At 36.4% G+C, this 23,147-nt stretch overlaps 2 protein-coding genes across 3 annotated transcripts in view; one reads left to right on the forward strand and one right to left on the reverse strand.

Annotated features, from left to right (window-relative positions):
- LOC129271540 (transmembrane prolyl 4-hydroxylase-like) overlaps positions 1-16,357 on the forward strand; it is a 36,180-nt gene extending 19,823 nt beyond the window's left edge. For both annotated transcript variants that reach the window (XM_064106924.1, XM_064106923.1), the window contains exons 4-11: positions 3,596-3,677; positions 4,341-4,591; positions 5,279-5,505; positions 6,213-6,270; positions 10,522-10,679; positions 11,716-11,806; positions 13,087-13,213; positions 13,592-16,357. In XM_064106924.1, coding sequence (XP_063962994.1) covers positions 3,596-3,677; positions 4,341-4,591; positions 5,279-5,505; positions 6,213-6,270; positions 10,522-10,679; positions 11,716-11,806; positions 13,087-13,213; positions 13,592-14,085 — 1,488 coding nt within the window. In that variant the 3' untranslated portion in view covers positions 14,086-16,357. The remainder of the gene's footprint in view (positions 1-3,595; positions 3,678-4,340; positions 4,592-5,278; positions 5,506-6,212; positions 6,271-10,521; positions 10,680-11,715; positions 11,807-13,086; positions 13,214-13,591) is intronic.
- Positions 16,358-18,707: 2,350 nt separating this feature from the next.
- The window catches only part of LOC129270931 (dihydropyrimidine dehydrogenase [NADP(+)]-like), a 33,624-nt gene continuing 29,184 nt past the window's right edge, over positions 18,708-23,147 (reverse strand). The window contains exon 16 of the mRNA XM_064106925.1: positions 18,708-22,823. Coding sequence (XP_063962995.1) covers positions 22,512-22,823 — 312 coding nt within the window. The 3' untranslated portion in view covers positions 18,708-22,511. The remainder of the gene's footprint in view (positions 22,824-23,147) is intronic.

Here is a 23,147-nt window from a genome sequence, read left to right on the forward strand (position 1 = left end):
AAGGGTGATAATTAAGAAGATGTAATTGTTTTAATTGTAGCATTGTGATGAAAATGGTATGTTACTGGTAATACGTCTGAAATTGAAGCAATGCAACAGAAATGAAATTATGAGATGAATAACATAACACAGAGTAATTGGACCGATGTTGTTCTCCATACTATGACGATGTATAAATTGCTTTACAAAATCAAACGAATGAATATTTATGTTATCAACCCATCATGTCCATGCAAAGAGATATTCTATATTTGATTACTTTAGCGTAAAAGCATTTTCAATCGGGTTGATAATGTTTTATGTAATGATACAGGAAAGGTATAGCGATATATTTAGCATTGACGTTTTCACTTTCGGGAATTGACGCATTTTGCAAGAATGTTCATCAAAATGAATCTCTACACGTTATAGAATGCAAATAAATGCATTTAAAGGGATGCTCCGGGCTGAAAATATCTATATCTAAATAAATAGAGTAAAATTCACAAAGCAAAATGCTGAAAATTTCATGAAAATCGGATAAGAAATAACAAAGTTATTGAATTTTAAAATTTATCAATATTTTGTGAAAATAGTTAAATGCACGTCATCATGAATATTCATAAGGCGGGCTGATTATGTCACATCCCTACTTTCCCTTTTCGTATGTTGTTACATGAAATCGTAATTGTTTCATTTTTTCATACATGTGTGAAAAATGTGTCTCCTGTATAATGATATAAGTTGCAGCAATGAATATCTAATGCATTAAATCAGTTGTCAATCCGATTTTTCAGTTCTTGGTAGAAAAAAATGAATAAACCCAATTTCATATAATAAAATACAAAAGAACAAGTGGGGAAATAACATCATCAATTTGCTCATTATTCATGAAGACATGCCTGGAACTGTTTCACCTGAATAATGCAAATTTTTAAAATGCCATAACTCTGTTATTCCTTGTCCAATTTTTATCGAATTTTTAGTGTTTTGTTTGTCTGGTTTTTCTTTAAATGTTTACAGTCATCATATTATTTTTAGCCCGGAGCATCCCTTTTATAACAATACGTAACGACTTTCTTATTCCTACAACTTTAAAAGGCCTTATCCGTAATCAATGGTCCAGGGACTTGTCTTTTTATATTCTCCAACCGCATGAACAACGTCATCCTTGACGTAACTCGTTTTAAAATATAATGTTATTCAAAATTCATGAAATTATAGACAGAATAAGAACACATTTACGGAGATAATAAATGAGTGACTGAAAGGGAGAGAGGGAGTAGGATGAGGATAACAGAAAGAAAGATAGGCAAGAGAAAGCCGATATTGACGTTGAAAAAAGGGACGATAAAAAGACGAAGAAAAATGACGAGTGTTCATGGTTGAAAGATTTAGTCACTCACAAAGCAAGCACTCATGCAATCCACTTGAATGTTCCTGTTTCAATAACTTTTCATTTCGCCTCATTTTACCAAAAATAAAATGATGTAAATGTCAAGCACATATTTAACAACGCTCCATAAAATGTCATATTTTAAATTAAACATCACTTCAGGGTTCGGATCTCATATTTCGTCAAAGACATTAATAATCATATCGTTTTATTTGTAAGTTCATAAAACATGCCCCGTTTTTTTCTCCCGCTCGTCTCATGTTCGTCCTCATATTACGTGCTCTATGATCTTTGATATTTCGAGAAGTTAAAAATGCACTTAACGTAATTAAACAAAATCAAGTACTAGCATCACGGAACCATAATCCTATATGCTCTCTTCCTTTCTCTTTCAGTTTGCAACCTTCTCTTTCTTTTTTCCCTCCCTTTTTCCGGTCTTTCTTCCACGTTTCTTGCGGTCTTCATATTTCCTCCAAAAAGATCGTTTCTGATTTATGATTGGTATCAATATTTAACCCCCATTTAAGTTTGTGTGTAAGGCTTTTATAATACATGCGACTGTTTGCGACAGTGGCGATCGTGCCCGATCGTGTGCAAAATATATTGAATCGAAAGTGCTCCCAAACGATCGCACAATCTATTGTGAAAGAGGCTTGATGTACACATGAAAATAAATACCGGGTTCATTTTCTTTAAGTTAGTAACCAAATCTATAACTCTATCTCAATCTCTGTATTTGAAAGAAAATTTATTCAATCAATTCACTCGATCGGTACACCTTTGATCATCACCTTCTTTAACGGTGTGGTTGCCTATCTCGCATTGAATCTGAGCATTAATGTTCGTTCTACGTAAATTCTCTGGTTAACTGATTGACATTTTCTTTTTTACTTAAACAAGATTAATTGATAAATAATCACGTGTCGAAATGATTGCAAATGATGTAAACAATGTCGGTCTTTCAAAAAAAATGAAATATTTTCTTCAACAATGTTGTTTCAAAAATACACATATTCTTCATCTTCCATTTACGATGTTTATCCGTAAAAGATTAGTGCCTTGATAGGTGCTCAAGGCGCTACTATTTTAACATTGGCTACCGATTCCAGTGCTCTAAGCTTTTTGAGGAATTACTTCCTGCCGTTAGCCATTTTCTCACCTCGGTTGCGTCCAGCACGTTGTGGATAGATTTCTTGCTGAAGGATATTACGTCATGGCTGGGATTCAAACCCAAGACCCTCTGTTTCAAGGGCCCGTATTCTGAAGTCGGGTTTAACTTAAACTCAGGTTTAAAGTTGTGGTCTAAGTATGGGAAGCCAAAAGTATCAAAATCTTTATTAAGTTGTATGCTTCTTATGTTTACTCTGCTCTTTCCTGATTCTTCGATGGTGAAGACAATCATCTATTTATACTTCCTACACAATTATGAATGATTTGAGAGCCGAATGAGCTGAAAGTATGATATCTCTACTGTTAGTGATTATGTAACAATTGGCTGTCCATATTTAAACTACAACTTTAAACCTGAGTTTAAGTTAAACCCGACTTCAGAATACGGGCCAAGGTCTCTAGACTAATCCACTGGGCCACAACCCTCCACAATTTACATGCATAAACAATAATATTACGAATCAATCATTTTGAATAGAGACTTTGTATGCAACTTCGGCTTCCCGTTCGAGTAAAAATGGAATAAAAAGCACACAAAATATAGAAAATTCAGAATTTTTATACATATCCTTTAAACTATATAAATGCATTATTCAATTCCTAAGATCGGGGACCCCATTCTATAATGAGTCACAACAATGGGCAAGGCCTTTAAACTGCATTTGCCACTCTCCACCCAGGTGTAGTAAATGTGTACCCGGTAGGAAGAAATTCCTTGAATGCTCGAGCACCTGATCAGGTATAACCGTGCCAAAGCCGGGGTAATAGTATACAGCGCTCAGAAACATTGTATCAAGTGCTGTGTGATTTGATTTTTGCCTTTAGTAACTTTGCCATTATGGAACTCACCCCACCCCCCAAAAAAAACCTTGGTAAATATTTTTTATTAGCTCTTGATCCATGTTGCAATGGCAAAGTTACTTATCATATATAGTTGCAACTCTTTATGAAACGGGGCCCCTACCTGATATAGACCTATAAATTACGATGCATAAATATTTATCTATCTATTCATTATATTGTCATGATTTTTTTTTTTGCATTACGCAGGTAGGTCACATACAAGATGTAGAAATTGAAGATGGTTCAATGTTAAAGATGAAGACACTGGCCATAAACCCACCAATATTTGGTAAGAAAAAATATTTTCACGAAGTTATTGACTAAAATAAACGAATGGAACATTTTCTATTAGGGGCTAAATCCGTTTCTCATTCATTTCGATTTAAATCGCATCCAAATCATAATGTGATATTTTTGTAGATTGAAATTCGTGTCGTATGTCCAATGCAAACTTTCCCACCTCATTCTATTATTAACTCATCATTAGCCAAGTTCTGGTATAGCAATCTCCTGATAAGAAATAACTGGAAGTAAATCCCAAAATGTTTATACGCCAGAATGCTAATTTAGAACTACAAAGTTTAATTAGAATAATTCAGGCTTCCTCGAAATCATATATCCATGTTATTACCATGCAATTGTGCTTTTCCTATAGTACACATTAAAAAACAATATTATAAATCTCTGTGATTTAATGACATGTTGGCTCAGTGGTAGAGCGCCTACATCATGAATGGGATGTCGTGGGTTCGATCCCCGGCCGAGTAGTACCAAAGACTACTAAAAAGGGGACCTTTCGCCTTCTTGCTAGACACTCGACCTATTAGAATGGAGAAGAATAATGCAGGGCCCGCTGGGAGAACAGTCCATAAGAGCTGAATTGGCTACCCTGGCAAAATGAAATGAAATAAGATAAATAAATGATAATTATTATTATTTCCTATTCTTGTAGAAATCAGAAACTTTCTCAGCACGGAGGAGTGCGATCATATCAAGGCTCTGGCCATCAGGAAAGGTCTCCAGACCAGTCTAACCGTCCCTGATAAACCAGACCAGACCGAGGAAGAGCTGGAGAGGGTACTGGACTACTTCGAAGAGCTGGACCAGGACCAGAACGGTCTCATCAACGGGACCGAGCTCTTTGAGGCCATCAAGACGTTTGCAAACGCACAGAATTTCAATCTAACCATAAAACACGTCGAGGTAAACGATATAATGGTTTACACCCGGGTCAGATTGTCTGATTGACTCGGAAATCAGACAATTTGGGATTCCGGAAAGGGGTGTTACCCTCAAAGGTCTGGTTCCCGTGTTCAAACCTTCACTCTAAAAAATCATTAGTTATAAATTACTACATGAACGGGTCATCTGCATGGTTCAACTGGTATTTCAGTCTATATCTAGTCGTATTTTTAAGAGAACACGGTCATTTCTGATGTACACTAACCCTAATTGAATAAATTATGAGGTGCTGATGAACAAAATGAAATAATCCCCGTTCGAGAATTCAGTTCCCAACTCTTAGATTATAGATCCAAGTCTAAACTACAGGAAACAGTGTCATTTCGGCTATCCCTGGCCTCCGGCAGATGGGTCTTTCAATTTTCTCTGTATTTGTATTCCTTTTGACTGAAATGAAATTAAATAAAATAAATAAATAACAAATCAATAAAACAATTTATTAATTAATTCTAAGCGCCAAGTACCAATTTGTAACTCAGTTCCCTGATAAAATCCGATCAACAATTTTTAGGACTAGGAAACGGCATGGGTGTGTAGGGGTTTCACATAGTAACCCATTATATTTAGCTGTTCTAAGACGTATTCAGCACTAGATCATATCAGAATGAATAGATAACTACAAATCTGTTTGCCGTTTATGCTTTGCAGGCACTTATTAAGGAAAAGTTGGACCAAGACGGCGATGGCCTTCTCGACGTCGACGAGTTCATCACCGCCGACACACCGGCCATGGAAGACGAGATCGACCAGTGGTTGGCGGTGATCGGTGACTTGGGTGAGGACGAGGTCAAGAGAACTCAACCAAGGGTCAGCGAGCAAGCTTGGCTTGACCAGTGGACAACGGAAGATGAGGTCCTTGTACGACTTCAAGACAGGTACATGAAAAGATGTTTGGATATGTTTTTGCACGAAAAGATCAGCCAATGGCACAGCCATGAATATGTACAAAACATTAGCCTTCGCGACCCGTTGCAGAAAAGTTAGGAGTTTTTCGCAACAGCTACGCAGACGCTTTCTAAAACGTAGAGAATCTATTGAAAAACACCCTTCATGACAATGGAGTCTTTGTCGAGGCTCGGTGATTTGAAATAGCTGTTTCGTCCGCGAGTCTGGACAAACGAAATTATTTGCGATGTTTCGTCTTACTCTGAAAAATCAGATGAAACTGTTGTTCCGATTCAACGACACTCGACCATGTCGACAAAGACTTCATTGTGATTCACTCCACGTCTCTGGGCGAAAACTCGCTAGCATGATAGTAACTATGGTAACAATGCTCAACAGCCAATCCTAATCAAGGATTCGTTGGAAGTTACCACTGGATGTGAAAGTTACAATAAAAGTAACGTTTTTTTTTGCAACGAGCCCTTTTTGCCTATAGCAGTAAACATTCTGAACTAAAACAAGGAAGAGAGATATCGCGTTTATGACCCCCTAATACAGTGTAAATTCAGTTATGAAATCAAATAAGAGTGGATCATTTTGTATTCGTTTTGGACTGACCCATGCCTTGAATGAGATGCTCTTCGGGTAGTTATCTTTGTATGTCTAGCAATTATATATTTTATTTCGCTCCGAACAGAGTGATCAGTCTGACGTTACTCCCTCCTTCGATCATCCAAACGAGTGAACACCTTCAGGTAAATAAATGATAATTTTCTTGCACTTGCATGTTTTTTTTTAATGTAATATTTATTATGATCAACAATGTTTTTGTCTGGCTTATTCAAAAATGTTATTATAACAGATCTTATGCATTTTGCATTATGCAAATATATGATTTCCTTGGGGAAAAAAACCTCGGCCGGCCATTTTCAGATTGAACAAAAAATGCTGCCCATTCGTTTACACACGATTCAGGAATTTGATGAGAAAAGCTGCATTTTGAGACCGTCACATGAAATGACTGAAATTCAATATTTTTCACCCATTTTGTGTCGGATTTTTAATGAATGTCTGTTGATGTATTGCAGCTGGAAGTTAGTGATCGCGCGCAGACAAGGAGCACTGCCCAAACTTGGGGGACCTTACACTGTATTCAAGTCTGTCTATTTCATTAAAAAACGAATACATTTTGTGTACCGCATGTACCATCCACCAATCTTTTCGCCTGATAGTCAATTTTATCATTCTCCTTTATTAAAAAAAATCTAATTTCCCCCTCTCCGATACATTCGTGATCGCTCTGACGAGGTCCCTCTTGGTTCGTGTATTTTCATTACACAATATAATAATAATAATATAGGGTATTTATATTGCGCACATATCCACCTTGTTAGGTGCTCAAGGCGCTCCTATATTACCCGGCTAAGCTAGGCGTTCATAGCGCACACAGCTTTTTAAGGAATTACTTCCTACCGGTACCCATTTACCTCACCTCAATATATTCCCCTCCCACCCGCGCCTAACCCCCACCCCCCCCCCTCCGGCCCCCATCTTTGGCTCTCTCTCTCTTCACTATCATCCAAGAATGATTGAATCATTTATCTTTTTCCACAAACCAGCAGCAGTTTTTCACCACTTTACACTCTTCCCATGTTAAACCTTGAAACCTTGTCCTCGTTAAAAGTAATGATTGTTACCTTGTCAGAATGTTTTAGTCATTCAATTCCAGAGGGACCATGTTGTCACGTTGTTCTTGCGCTTCCCTTCCTCCTCTGTCGTTTCATTCCATTATCGTAATTATGTCTACACAGCAGACGGTGATTTGACGTATAACAGAAAAAAACTATATCCATAACTCATATGCATCGTTCACTTTTGTGTCGAATTGTTCCTCATCCTTTCTCTTGAAATTACAAAACTGGGGTCCGTTTTAGCATATACAAATAATGAATGTTTATGAGTGCAATGGACAGAATACTTCATGAGGTGAAAGATGAAATGGTCAATTCAACGAGGCATAGCTGATTTATTTTTTACCCCTTTTCTCAGTTTTTTGTTTCGTTACTTGAAATAAAAAATCATACAGGCGCCCCTCGTCCCCGGCCGCCCGTGACAGGAAGTGTTGTCGGTCTGCTAAATTATATTTTCTACAATATTTTCTTCCCAGCGTCAGATAAGTGTTTAATTCGTCAAAGACTATACTTCATGAATAGTTATAAAGCAAAGTAATTGGCAACGGTTCGAGCACTCGTCAGTGTGGCGCTTAGCAAAAGCTATTCAATTCAATTCATTTATTTTTTTTCATTAAAAAACATCAAAATATGTACAGTTGCATAGGCGGATCCAGGGGGGGCCCGGCCCCCCCCCCCCCCCCTATTGGCGGAGCAAAAAAAAGGGGGAAATAAAGAAAAAAAGAGAAAAGAGAGGAGAAAAAAAGAAGGGGAAACAAAAGAGAAGGAAAACGAGTGAATAAAATAAGATGAGGGGAAGACTTGGAAAATAATTTTTAAAATATTTCATGTCACTATACACTATAAAATTTTCGCTCGCGCTTCATTGACTTTTAGGTGATTTATATATCTTGCTCAATAAGGAGCTTAAATATCAAATTTCAAAGTCAATATATAAACATATTTCAGCTCGGAAATCGATTTTTTATTATTTTGTTTGATTAACAGAATGATTTTTAAAAAGTGCTCTGTAAAAATTTACGTTTTATCTTCTGAATATTAACATTTTCTGCTCGCGCTGCGCGCTCGCAAAATTTGATTTGTCAGGAACCTATTATTTTCCTGTATTCCATGTATTTCTCTAATATCCCTATTCAGGTAAAATTGTCAAAACGTAACAGCTAGCGCTGCACTCTCGCATTTTGATTGGTGATTTGATATGTATATCTCAATATTAATTTTATAACAACCTACTTAAAATCCCAATTTCATGACAGTTTATCAAAAATTTCGGCTCGCGATTTGCGCTCGCATTGATTGTTGAAAATATATTAACACATGCATCTTATTCATAATTACAAAATTGCTTTAAATGTCCAATTTTCAGGCCATAAAAAATTAACTGATTTCTCGCTCTCATTAGGCTTACTAGATTAATGAATAAGATATTAATTTAATAATCAAATTGACCCTTTTCAGAATGGAATATCGACAAGTTTCATCTCCCGCTTAGGAAGAGAAATAGGAAGATAGTCATCATTTTCATTTGATGACATAATGTTCTTAGAATGTCCCGGTCCTATGTCAAAACTCAAAGTAATAATAATGAAACATATCAGATCTTTTTTTTTAACGGTGATTCATATCCACCTCACAATTTGCATACAAAGTGCTTGAAATACGAGCATAAATTGACCTTTTTTCAGATCGGAATATCGAATATTTTAAGCTCGTGCTTCGCGCTCGCTTTATTGATTTTCATGATGAAAAAGGGTATTTAGAATGCCCAGATTTTAGGTCAAAATCTAAAACACGCGCACGCATGTTTATTCAGATACGCAGCTTGTTCTCTATTTAAATTATTATGAGCCTATATATCCAGTTTCAGATCAGAATATCAAAAATTTTCTGCTCACGCTTTGCGCTCGCATTATTAATGTAGGAAGATACCAAATTATACCCAATGTTTTTTAATGATTTACAATACATGAAAAGAGTGTCTCGCGCTTCGCGCTCGCATCAATTGTTTGGTTATATACGTATACCGTTCATGATTACAAAAAGTGCAAAGAACGTTAATTTTTTAGGCCGGAACGTCTAAAATTTTCAGCTCGCGCTTTGCGCTCGCATTATTTAATTATTGAAATATGTATCATCTTAATGGCTAACTGCAAAACGTCCTTAACAGGTCCCTTTTCGACAAGGCCAGAACGCATTATAAAAAATTCTGCTCGCGCTTCGCGTTCGCAGTAATTATCTAGTTACATACGCATCTTGTTCAGGTTCACAAACATTGCCCAGAATGTTCAATTTTCAGGACAAAAAACATGAAATTTCAAAATTGTTTAGCTCGCACTTCGCGCTCACAATATTTAAATAGGGCTTAATTATTACACATTTTTGTAGTTAATAAGAATAAAGCTAAGAAATTACTGTTAGGACATGGGTGTTTTGCCCTCCCCCCAAAAAAAAAATCACGATAAAAAAAAAAGAGAAAAGGAAAGGGATAAAGGTGAAATATAATATCATTTTCCAAATATTACGTCAAAATCTATCACGAACTTGGATTTTTTTAATAAAAATGTCAAAATTTTTTGCTCGCTCGCTTCGCTCGCACGTAACTTCTTATTATATTTATGCGATACGCCATATCGAGCCCCCTCAAAATTTTTTGGCTCATTACGCCATTACAACCCCTTCAATGAAACAAACAAAAATCAACTTTGAGCGTCCGATCGGGGAAAATATGGGTGAAAAAAATTTCGGCCCCCCCCCCCCTATTGGCGGAGGCTGGATCCGCCCCTGCAGTTGAAATACACATGTATATACAAAAAATAGATCAAATACATAAGCATATAACAAATTAATATTGTAAGTGAGATAAATAAATGGAAAATGGAACACCTGTAGAAAGCTTTTAAAAAAAAGCTTGTATATGGCAGGAGTCCAAAAGTTAACCAAATACAAATATAATAATGATAATAATAATATTAGATGGCGCATGTATTTGAATTCAACGTCTTGCCCCCCTGCTATATAGTTTGCGGGTTCGTATCCCGATATGAGCACGAACTTAAGCTGGAAAAAAAAAAACTTTTTTATAAAAATTGAGGCGAGATTTTAAATAAAATGCAAGTCAAAATCTTGTAGCCTAATTCACAGACTCCAAAGCCGCTGATCTGTGGTACAGACGTTTAAAATGGTCGATAATAAGAACACAATTTCGCGCCTCGCCCCTGACTTCCTTGGAATACGAATCCATGCCTCCAGTATGATTCATTGTGTATTATTATCATTATGTTCGTTTCTCCACTGACGATTGCCCCCTTACACCAGGTGGTTCGTTATCAGCCCGGTGGTCATTATCATGCTCATTATGACTCGGAAGAATTCGACGACGACCTCGAGTGTTCACACACCTTCGGCATCGAAGACGGCGATGATGAGAGGAGGCACCGAAGCAAAGACGATTTCACTGAAAAGAGATTGTGTAGGTAAGACTTCTTTAGGACATTCATCGATTGGTGTAGCTAATTTTGGGGGAGGGAGATGGCTGCCGATTTTTTTTTCGTCAGTACTTGCGCACCCGACGCAAGAGGGCAGCGGAAATGACAATAAAACAGGCTGTTTTGGAGGCTTTCGTTAAAGGTTAAGAATATTGATCTTGTATTTTTTCAGAGTATTTTTTTCAGAGTCTTGCCTCACTTTTTGATGGAAAAACTTCTTTGAAAAAAATAAAGTTCTTTGCGAGACTCGAAGCTGCGTCCATGAACTCGACTGCAGGATTGGCTTACTGATTGAGCCACGCCACTCAAGTTGATCGCTGAGTCGGAAACTACGATCCTAACGTTTCGTGTTCCATGAATATTCATGTGGCGTAGTCTGACCAAATATCGTCACTCGCATTGCCCTCTAGCGTCGAGTGCCCAAGTACTGACGAAAAAAGAAACGCAGGACAGTGAGAGTCCCACACAGATATAAAGCCGGTTTTAAATGAAAAATACAAATTATTAAAAAAATGAAGTAGCAAAATTAGATAACTTAGGTTGTGGACAATAGTTCGGTGAGAGTATTGATTTAGCTGATGTGGGCAAACACTATTGGACAGTTCGTCTTTAGAAAATAATTGAGGTTTTCATAATTTTCAAAATAAGTTTCTACCTGACCCTTTATTACAAATTACCTATCTATCTATCTATCTTTCCATCCATCCATCCATTTTATTTATTTATTTATCTATCTATCTAACTATCTGTCTGTCTGTATGTCTGTCTCTCTGTCCGTCTATCGATCTATTTATCTATTTATTCATTTATTTATTTATTTGTTTGTTTGTTTATTTATTCATTTATTTATTTATTTGTCTATCGATACGTCTGTCAAGCTAGATATCTACCAGAGAACCAATAAATCGCCATACCTGCTATAATACCATTTCTGCACCCCGTGGCATATATTTGGTGTTGCATATAAATTATAAGAGAGCGTATCTAATGGCCAAATTGAATTCTGATCATTATCGTTTGACAGATTGGCAACTATTCTCTACTATTTGAATGATGTTGAAGAAGGCGGCGGCACTGCTTTTCCCGTGGCGGATAATGAAACATTTACTGAAGAGGTGAATATATTGAACGAGATCTTGCTTATCAATTGACGCAGGGAAATTATTGCCGCGGGTAAATTATTAAATCATTCCGTATCTTTATGGATCAAGCTCATGATAATGTAACACGATGTAGCCCCCTGGGAATAGTTGATCTATATCATATGAAAATATTCATAGTTTGATATAGACTTTGCACATGACATTGTAATGCGAGACACGAAAGCATGCAGGCCTATTATCATGGCCAACGGCAATTTGTAAGTGGTGATGAGAATAATAATGATTTCATATAAAACGGCCGTTGTATCGAATGGAATTAACAAATATCGCACGGTTAATTATGATGAAATATACATTAAAAGCTTTAGGGGCTCAGTTTTGTGTTATTGGCTTTTAAATAAATAAAAAATCACATAATTGTGCCCTTAAAGCACTTATTATACATCGTTAATATGAAAATTAATGTTTGGTGTTCCTTCGGAAATCCATTATGAAGATCAGTGATTTTTAGAAAATAACTCCTTCTAATTATTTTATAATAATAATAGGCATTTATATTGAGCCATCTATCTAGAAATAATCTATTCTGAGGCGCAGTGTTTATTATTATTATTACCCCGGCTTTAGCTCGAGCTGCCTTTCAGCGGTTAATCCTGATGATTTATGATAATTTATGATAATATGTTATGATTAAAACTAATGATTGAACGTATGGGTCTTGTTAGCGTTCTCATTTGGAATGCAGTCTTTCAATTTGTATAATTTGTCATATCGATGAATAATAACACAGACAGGTGTAATGAATTCAGTGCAATGAGAGCTGCAATGAATAAAGAGAAAATGAGTTTGAAAATTGGAGATTAAAATACTTAACCCCCCCCCCCCAAAAAAAAAAAAAACCCAAAAATAAATAAATACTATGAAAGCGGGGTGAAACTTGTAGCAGTCTGGAAACAGTCTCAAATAAACTCTCTTGTATGTCATTTTTTTTTTTTTGGGGGGGGGGTCATCCTTTACGACTAACATTTCTGATGCAGTATATATTGGGAGGAAGATATTAAAGGTAGCTCTTTCAGATAAGCTGATTTTCTTCATATTGATTTCTGAAGACCAAAATACTTTTCTTGGCTAATGACAGGGAAGCTTTCCTGACGACTCATTGATGGTTTGTAGAGTTTTGTCACATATTCTTAAAAAGTCGCTTGGTCTTAGGCCGTATTGTATCACTATTATGCTATTGTTTCCTAACATAGTGACTCATAAATTATCATTATCATTTTTATATTCACCAGTCTCTGGATGGTATATCGTATGATATCTACGATCTTTCTAATTATTGCTACAAGTCTAATGTGGTCGTACCACCTGAAAAGGGCAAAGCAATATTATGGTACAATCACTACTTAGACGAAGAAAATGGTAAGTTATATTTCTGGGGTTATTATTATTTATTTTTTTCATTTTTTCCTTCACCCATTATTTTTTTTTATCTTGTTCTACCACGTAATCTTATTCCGAATAATATATCCATGGTTTTACTCACTTTTGGAATGATAGTGTGGCTTAATTCAAAGGAAATGTTTAGTAGCCGCTCAGAAATATTAAAATCACATATCCGTTATTTTGCCCCCCCCCCTTCTCTGTCTCTCCCCCATCTCTTCTCAATCTCAGCTTTGATTTACTAATTGTTTTTGTTAATAATTATTTTGTACGCAAGGGAAATTTATGCGAGGGTGGGAACTGTTTGAAAATTTTAATGGACTCAACCTTGTACATCATTTCCACTTTTCTCGCCAGGATGGATCGGTGAAAATCGAAACCATTCGTTGCACGGTGGTTGTGACGTCATAAAGGGAACAAAATGGATAGCGAATAATTGGATCACCGTGGACCATAACGTTGAAAGACAGATTCACTTCCACGACCGGTATTACTCACTTATCGATCAGCAGTTTCCGAGTGAAGCCGAATCCGCCTATGATAGGACGGAAATTGACGAGCAGTTCGGGGAAGGCGATGATGATGAATTCGCGCAGGACGAAGGGTTCGGTTCGGAAACCGAAGATACCCGAAGAACTACCGAACACACATCAGACAACGTTGGCAGGAAATCTGAGCAAGAGGGTGGTTTCCACTCGCCCAACCACGCGAAGGGAAAGGAAGGAAAGGCTGAAATTTTATCACACCATAAAACGAGAGAAAAGTTAGAAAACGACGAAAGTGCAAGATTAGATAGTTTCTCACGTGCACATAAAAGTGGGACGGAATTCCGTAAGAACGACGAGTTATAGCACAGGCGTTTAAAGTCAAGGGTGTCAGCAGAGTTTTTCATTATCGATAGCCATAACTATTAAAATGAAAAGAAATTCTCATCACCCCTGGCAAGTGGGGTTAAGAAATAGTAAGACACGAGCCCTACAAATGTAATGGTTTAATTTTACCCTCGTTACAAGGGGTTAATTGGCTGTTTTCAAACTAGGAATGCAACTTTACTCGTCACATGATTTCAAGCAACATACAGTCAAAGTTTGTGTTTTTACGCAAAAATCTTTACTCTTGATTATCTTGTTTTGAAAGTCACACCAAAGAATAGTTTTTATTTCTGGTGCATGGGGGAAAGTGTGGTCCAAACTTTTGACAGTTGCAGGCACCCTTGGGATCGAGTTTGGTAGTCCTATATAGCCCTATAGTTTGTCAACTTCCTGTTACCCGTTTAAGTCTGATATCGCCAGTTCAGATGGAGTTCAATATTGCAAGCAAATTAAACTAGATTGGGGTGCCAGGGCCTCGCATGAAATATGAACCTTTTCTGTTAGGGATGGCGCTCCAGGAGCTAGTGGGAGGGCTGACCGCCCGGGATGCTTTTTCAAGTAGTGAAAAGAATAAAATCAAAGCGGGAAAGGTGTTAAAGTTATTGTTTAACTTTGTGAGCAGCCGATTTAAAAAATTATCAAACCAAGATGAAACATGTCTACAAGTGCATGTATTAGAACTAATAAACCCTGAAAACAACCATTATTGAGAATGAAAAGCTAAAACTACAAGGCAAACCCCGATTTTGTAAATAGGCGTCTTATAGACGCCTAAATAGTACACATAAGTGTATGGGATGAAATTAAGATGGTGTTTTTGGTCACTTTATATTTCAATTTTTGAAGCTCTAAATAATTATTTTCGAACGCAATTTTTTCTGGGCTTCATTTTTGTAACATATCACAGACACAGGTGACAAGTGTGACCTTCTAGCTCAGATTTTCTAAAGTCACACCAATGTTAACCAATCACTTTAAGGAATGGAATAGGAAAGAAACGTATAAGAAATAAAGATATAGATCGTGGCGTTCTTTAATACTCCTATTAAATTTAACCCTTTGCGCGCTGATGTTGCAATCTTGCACATTTGTTCATATAAATTCAACAATCGTAATATTCTCCCCTACCTTGAAATTAGATAAGCTAAATATCGTTCTTGGATAACATCTATATAATAATAATAAGTATCAATGGTGCAATATGGAAATCTTGAATTAAAGAAAGTAACATGGAACCAATTGCCATTATTATCCCAAAAATCAATTCACCATGCAAAGAGTTAATAGAATGACGTCACATCTAGGTCTTCTCTCCCCCCCCCCAATCAGGAGACATCGCTTGGTGCCGCCCCAGTTTTTTTGTTTGTATTTAGTAAATTGAATGAAACGCAGTAAGATCTCTCATTCAAAATGACATCTAGTTCCCATCCACTTCAGTTGTTCCTGTCAGGAAAGTTTCTTTTGGTTGTGAATTATGAAATTTCTGCCATCAGAAACTGGAAAAAAAAGTGATGGCGCGTCCGGGCGCGTCGGACACTCTGTTATGTTCTGCAACCGCACGACACTTAGTATTTGGGTTTGATATTGAAGAAGAGATCTAACGTTTACTCAAAGCCGGCGCCAAAAAGAGGGAACAGGGGCGTAAAGTGAAGAAAAAAACAAAAGAGAAAAGGTAAGAAAGGGGAAGAAAAAGAGGATTTAAAAAGGATTTAGGTCCTTCCACTTCTAATACCCTTTTAGTTAAGTAAGAAAATAATCTGTCGTCACCTTGCTCCCCCCCCCCCCCCCCCTCTCCCCCACTTTTATCAAAACGAACTGACGGCGCTCCTCATCGTATTTGTTATCAAAGCACATTGATGATAATAGCCGTTTCTGAAAACCCCGAGTCCGTTTTTTCTCGGACGCATTGAATAAAAAAGAAAATAGTGCTTTTTCAATGCATCGAGAAATTTGAAAGCAACGTAGATAATAATCCTGTATATATGTTCAGAATATTTAATTGCGAGTGAGTACATTTTATTCTAGAGTTCCAATATTTGGGACGATAAAAAGTTTCGTTTTAATGATGATCATTTGGGGAGTGCAATTCTAAGTTTTATGACGGGCGTATTGGCGTAACCGGTATGGCAAACTTTGCAAAGTGATTGTACATAATTTTATTTTGCTATATGCAGATAGCAAGCCGTACAGTACTTTCAATAGGCATACAATGGACTGAATGAGTACTTCATTAAATGTTTTTATCATTCCAGTGAATTCGTTAACTTTCTTTATTTCACATGTCTGTAAAGGTAAATTGCCACTTCGTCTATTTCCACTTGGTCTAATCCCATATGGTCTAATCATACTTCGTCTACAACCAGATCGCCTAATGACGATTTGGTCTAATTGCCACTTGACCAATTAGTCCATCTACCATTTTTTATTGCATCCAGTTTCGAGTCTTTCGTCTAATATCCCCTTTGTCCAACATAACTCATGGCAGGGCCCTGGGAACGATTATCCTTTACAGGGGGTGCTGATGTAAATTTGACAAGAAAAAAAAAAAGTTTCACGACAAAATGAAGGTCATTTTGGTCCCGAGAAATTTCACAATAAAAAAAGAAAAAGGTTTCTATACAAAATTCAGGTCATTTTGGTTGATTTTCCCAATTTTGTCACACCTACCAGAATTCGAGGGGGGCTGCCTGTGAAGAATAACACATGCAGCACCCCCTAGGAAAATATTGGGGGTGCTTCAGCATCCCCAGCACCCCTGCTTCACAGGGCCATGACTCAAGGGGCGTTGTGATGAGTAACTTGCGATCAATAGCAAATCTATTTTCGGTCCCAAAATCAACCATGGATTATGTCTTGCAATTAATTATATATTTATAATTGATTAATAATGATAATATTCCGCATTTATATAGCGCTTAATACATCGGAACGACGTCTCTAAGCGCTTTACAGACTTTTAATTACCCCGGTCATCGGATCCTTGCATGCCCGCATACAAATGTATGCACCTTCTCCACTCCCTGGGGAGCATTCCTAATCTGGGGAGATTACTAATCTGCTCCTTGAAACAAGGAGTTTAATCTGATTTGCAACTGCTAAAATTTGTCAATCTCATCAAATTCCATCATAAAATTTGCGATTTATTGCAAATATTTTCTTGCACCCCCCCCCCCTCATTCTATATGGTTAGACAAACTGATTATGAACCAAAACTTCATTTGACAAAATAAAATGTACGTTGTAGTGGAAAATATACCAACCCAGGTATCAGACTAAACTTTCTCCCTCTAACTCCTCTCTCGATTTCGGGTCACCTTTTTCTCCTCTCTCCCACACTATCCTGTTCTCTCTCTGGACCGATATTCAGTCTCAACCATTTTTACATGGTTCAAGCCCCCCCCCCCCCTCCCCCATCACTTACTTTCAATTGTGACACTGAAATGGATTATTGAAACCAAAATATTCATCTTGATCTTTCAGAATACAAATCAGAGCGTGAATTCAGAATTAAAATATCCTTATGATTTTTGTCTATTCATTTGGTCTACAAGCAGTTGGTGTGCTTCTCAGAAACTCTTAATACCAAATAGGCTAAACACACTAGCGTACCTAAGGGGGGGCAGGGGGGCCAGACTGCCCCCCCCCCCTGACGAGTCACAACTCATGCAAAGCACGAGTATGCCTGCCCCCCCCCTGACGAGTCAAAACTGATCCCTTTTTTTGTTTGCTTGTTAAATTTTTTTTCTGGTGCGAAATGTCCTTTACTTGCAGTTCAATACCTTTTTTTTTGCTTGTCAATTTTTTTGGCGGACGAATTTGCCCCCCCCCCCCCTTTGGAAAATCCTAGGTACTCCACCGGCTAAACACATTTGGTCTACTATCATATCGGTCTAATCTATAATTGGTCTTCACTGCACTTCGTCAAATACCCAATTTGTCTCCTTTAACCACGAAATAATTAAATATGTTTTCCATCGAGGAAATAAAATAATTGAAGAAAAGTTCAAGAAAATTGAATTCGATTTAGAATGCAGAAAGAGGAAGAGCGAGAGGGGGAAGGGGGTAGGATAGAAACCGTACAAGTGGGATAATTATTATTAGACGTCCAGAGATTGAGCAACAGATTTCCAAGAGAGGGAATTATTATGGCAAGGATCCCACAGAAATAGGAAAACAGAATTTCATGACTTTTCCATGACTAAATTGCTGCTTTCCATGACTTCCCGGGAGTTATGTAGAATTTGGGATGTCACAAAACTGGGAAAAATAATAATCATGAACACCAATTATAATAGTAGAGTATAACAGAGTATGAGAGTTGCGAGACACGACACACTGGAAAGCTGCCATAGCCAAGAGGTAAATGCATTTCCATGACTTTTCACAAATTTTCCAAATTCCCTGACTTCTTCCCTGACCACACATTTTTCCAGGATTTTCCATGACTGTAGGAACCCTGTATGGATATCCTACAAAAGACAGGGAGAAAATTTATTATTTTATAATCAATTTGTAACATTGCTGCCATGTCACAGATTTGAAGAATATTTTCACACTTTGATAAACAGAATGAAACAAAAACACCTAGAGCTAAACAAAACTACACTTTTTACAAGTCACGTTTATTATTGATAATCTTCTGAAATGCATTTTTGTGTGCAGGGATTTGGTTACATCGAGTACATTTCTGGAATGAACATTGAATAATAATTTCTATGCATACATGTATATGTTACATTTTACATTTTCATAGCCTTATTTCTAAACACACTTGTAGAAAAGGGACTTTCATAAATGATTGGGTAAAACATATAAATGGTATGTTTCTATATGTATACATATAATGTACTGTATAAATTCAAATAATGATGAAGGCATGATTTTCCTAAACTATCTTTTTCAAAAATATAATCCTATATCTTTCCAAAAATGGAAATGGTTAAGGTTGCAATGGAAAAAACCCAATGAAATATCTATGTTACATTGATGTAAAAAATGCAATGTAAATATGGATATGGAAATACTGATAAAATGTACTAGTACTAGCATTATTGGTGTCACAAAAATATTTTGTAACGCATTTGTAAAGTATTAATTAGTCATTTCATTTTCATACCTGATTTTGTAATTTACATGAAATAACTGAAATCTGAAGGAAATATGGAATACAAGCACAAAACATAAGCCAAACTATGAAATTATATTTTTCTTGTTTTTTAAAAGATTCTGCAAATAATCTTCACATGCAAGCCAAATGGTTCCAAAATAGTCGCTATCATACACTAAATTTTCCCAAATGATAATCATATTCTCACAAAAGTCATCTTATCATTGAAGGCATACATAGAGATAATTTAAAAAAAATATTCATTTAAAAATAAAAGCGATTTCAAAGATTTCTCACTATTCATATCACAAAATAAGCTTTTTAGTAAATGTGACAAATTTGTGAAATTTTCAATCATAAAATAAAAATACAATCACAGATTACATGTGTGTATGCAGATAACGAGCAATATGATGAAAATGCTCATATTCTTAGAATTGCCATCCGCACAATTTGACACCACACAAAACTTTTAAAGGACAATATAAAATTAGACTTTGAATCAAACCAACCATAAGAAAATATATAATATTGAATTTCAGATGAGCTAAATTGACAGGAAATAAAACTCTAAAACATATTTCATATAAAGAGTATATATGGCACTAGCAGCTAAATCACTTCTAACTTAAAATCACAAGGGAATGTACACTTCCCTTTGTTATCTTTAGAAAAATAGAGGAACAAAATAGCTTATAGCAAATTACAGCAAGTGGTATTTTCATAAAGGTTTTTTTTTTTTAATCTGCTTCGATTAATGCAGTCTTAAGAGATTGGAAGTACACATAATAATTAGTATTCTTTGGTAGAAAAGGGTACTGGCTAAAAAGCTCACAAAGTAAACCATAGTAGTAACTTTACACTTGAATCTATCTATACTATACAGAGTCAATTTACAAACCTTGCTTCTTTGAAAAACGGCAGCAAATACGGCCACTTCAGAGGTGGCCAATTTAAGGCATGTTGATTGCTGAGAACGCGTGTCTACTGTACATTCAGTGCATCCCACAAAAAAAGGAAACAAGGATTTTTTGTTCCTTTTTTTCAACATTGACAAGCGATTTACAATTTGTCATTTACATAACCATAAATTCAAATTTTCTTCTTCATTTTGATACCAAATATAATATGAATAGCTCATGCATACATGGATGAGAAGAGTTTAAAGGTAAAAGAAAGTAATTGCAGCAAACAATTATTTCATGAGAAAGCTTTTAAAATCAAGGTTAATTACCATAGATCTAGATCTGGTACATTGAAAGCAAAGTCTTAACTGAAAAACCGATAATTCTGATAACTAACACAAAAAGGCATATGAGGGAACAGTGTATTAATATTGCTTGTAAAAATACCTGACATTCTATGAAATTCTGTGCTTTTTTTGCTAATTTCTCAGCAATTACAAATTTTTTCCAGAGCCGATTGGCCCATATGTTTTAATTATACATACAAACACTTGGGTGGTCATTTTATTGGATTCTGTTCGAACTCATTTTGAAATCGTTACCACAACTGGTATTTACCTTTAAAAAGTTAATGTGAAAACCATGTTGCGAAGAAAAATGAGTTGAGATTAATCACGGATGCAGCACACTGATGTAAGAAAAGGACGTTGTGTTTCTTTCACTTATCTCTACACAAGAGGAGATCAAATTCTCAAGCGAATCCTTTCCAGCATCTCAATATTGTTTGTACTCTGCAATGCATGAACAATTCACTATTAAGTATTTGGTCCCAAATCAAAGAAGAGTTATCATTCTTACAATTAGTGTTCAATTTATGATTGAATCATATTCAATGATTGTGATATCTAGCTCTAAGGATGGGTTTCCTTTTTTCTGGGATGCACTGTATAAGAATGAAGTACAAGGGCTAAGTTCTATAACATGTGTCTATACAAGAGCACTAATCGAACGAAAGACGAGCCCTAGAGGCGGTCGGGGTGCATTTTGTTTTTGAGAGATTTGTGTCATATTTATCAAATCATTTTACTTGCAGTTAGACGTTGAAGTACGAGTACAGTTTGCATTTTTGCTTATTTGCTATCAGGTAGGTTTGATTTGTACACATAAAATAATTTACATATTTATAGCAACACCAATTTCAGATAATTACCGAGTAGTATCTCTACTTCTCTCTTCATGTAACTACGCCCAACATCACCAGAATACATCATTTATTCTTAATAGATTCCTGAGAAAACAGAACATGTTTTTGGTAGATACTAGATAGACTATGCTGATGGTAAAATAACTTTTGTTTAATTGATAAGTAAATAGTAAATTTGAGGATAGTTTTGATTTATTTCTTTCTTTTAAAAAATATTTATTTCTTTTAAAAAATTTCAATGCACTTTGCAGCATGAATCTGAAGCAAGTTTAGGGCATGACTGTTTGAAAAAGATGAAAGAAATTATGAAAGAGTTTGATTATTAAGTATAAATCAATATAAAGAAAAAAAATGTCATGTTTCCCCATATATTTTTAAGCCAATGCTATCATTGAAATCATTACTTATAAATTTAATTTTTATCATTCCAAATTAAATACGAGCATATAGCGGTCAACATATCCAATTGAAACACGTCTGTATAAGTCAAATCACACATGCACACACAAACACACATATGCAAAGTAAAAATTGGGTATCAGTCTAACTTTAACAAAGCACTCCCAATACAAAAAAAGACTAAACCATTTTCATTAATCTAATTCCAGACTACTTTTTCTAAAATCTGCCTTGATAAATGGAAAAAATGACATTGTCATGACGGTAAATGTTTCTTGTTCATGAGCACACTTTATGCTATTTGGTCATATGAGAGAATGGATGTGAGAACAAGCCCCTAAAAGAGAGCCGGAAGCAGGGGGGGGGAGGGGACGGGGGTGTTTCATCAACATTTTCATCTGACAAGTTGTCAGATCTGTGAACTTTCCTTGATTCTGATTGGCTGAGATGCACTGTTACTATGGTAACTGTCAGATAAAACGGGATCTGACAACTTGATTTTGATTGACTGAGAAGGAATGTTACTATGGTAACTGTCAGATAAAATAGGACTTGTCTGATAAAACACCCAGCAATCCCCTTCATGAAACGCTTCACAGGTTCTCTATTCAATCACTTAAGCATGATCCTAATACCAACCCCAATAGATTGTTTTTATGACTGATGAGAATGAGTAAGTTTGCCTTTATAAGCTCTATAAGACTCATATAAAGCAAATGTATTTCTTCCCCAGGGCTTGTTCTCACGACCATAACTCCATTAACTGATAAACCTTAACACTACAGGCACCTCAAGAGCATGTCCCCACTGCCAGGGGGATTCCCCTATAGGGGGAGTAGGGACCGTCCCTTTTCACCATCTTGATACAGTCAATGATGGGGCACACACTGACGCACAAAGTGCAGCCGGTGCAGTCCTTGGTCACGTGGGGCAGGTGGGTCTTGGGGTCAAAGGTTATCGCCTGGTAGCCGCTGTCGTTGCAGGTCATGTAGCACTTGCCGCAGTTGATGCACATCTCCTCGTCGATGAGCGCCACCACCTGGTCCGTGTTGTCCAGTTCGCCGTAGGTGCCGATCCGGTCCAGTGCCTTACCGATGACCTCCTGCGGATAGATAACACGATGAGAGATGAATGAAAGAGTGTTAAGTGGATGATGATTTCCAACGTTCTAAAATAATTCTCTTATTTCCCATCCCCACATCAATCAATTTTTTTTTTTATTGGGAAAATGCTCTAGAAAAGATAACCTTCTTTCTTTCTTTGCTTGTCAATTTTTTTTTAAGTGCCCCCCTGTTAATCCTGGATCTACGCCACTAGAATACTCTCCTTTGTATGTGGGTCTGAACCCCCGACCCTCTTGACTTTTGTGAAGTTGAAACCTTTTTTTTTCCATTGAAAAATGGCTCATTTTGGCTTGTCAAATTGT

Source organism: Lytechinus pictus, chromosome 11 (assembly GCF_037042905.1).
Source record: "Lytechinus pictus isolate F3 Inbred chromosome 11, Lp3.0, whole genome shotgun sequence".
Lineage (NCBI taxonomy): Eukaryota > Metazoa > Echinodermata > Echinoidea > Temnopleuroida > Toxopneustidae > Lytechinus > Lytechinus pictus.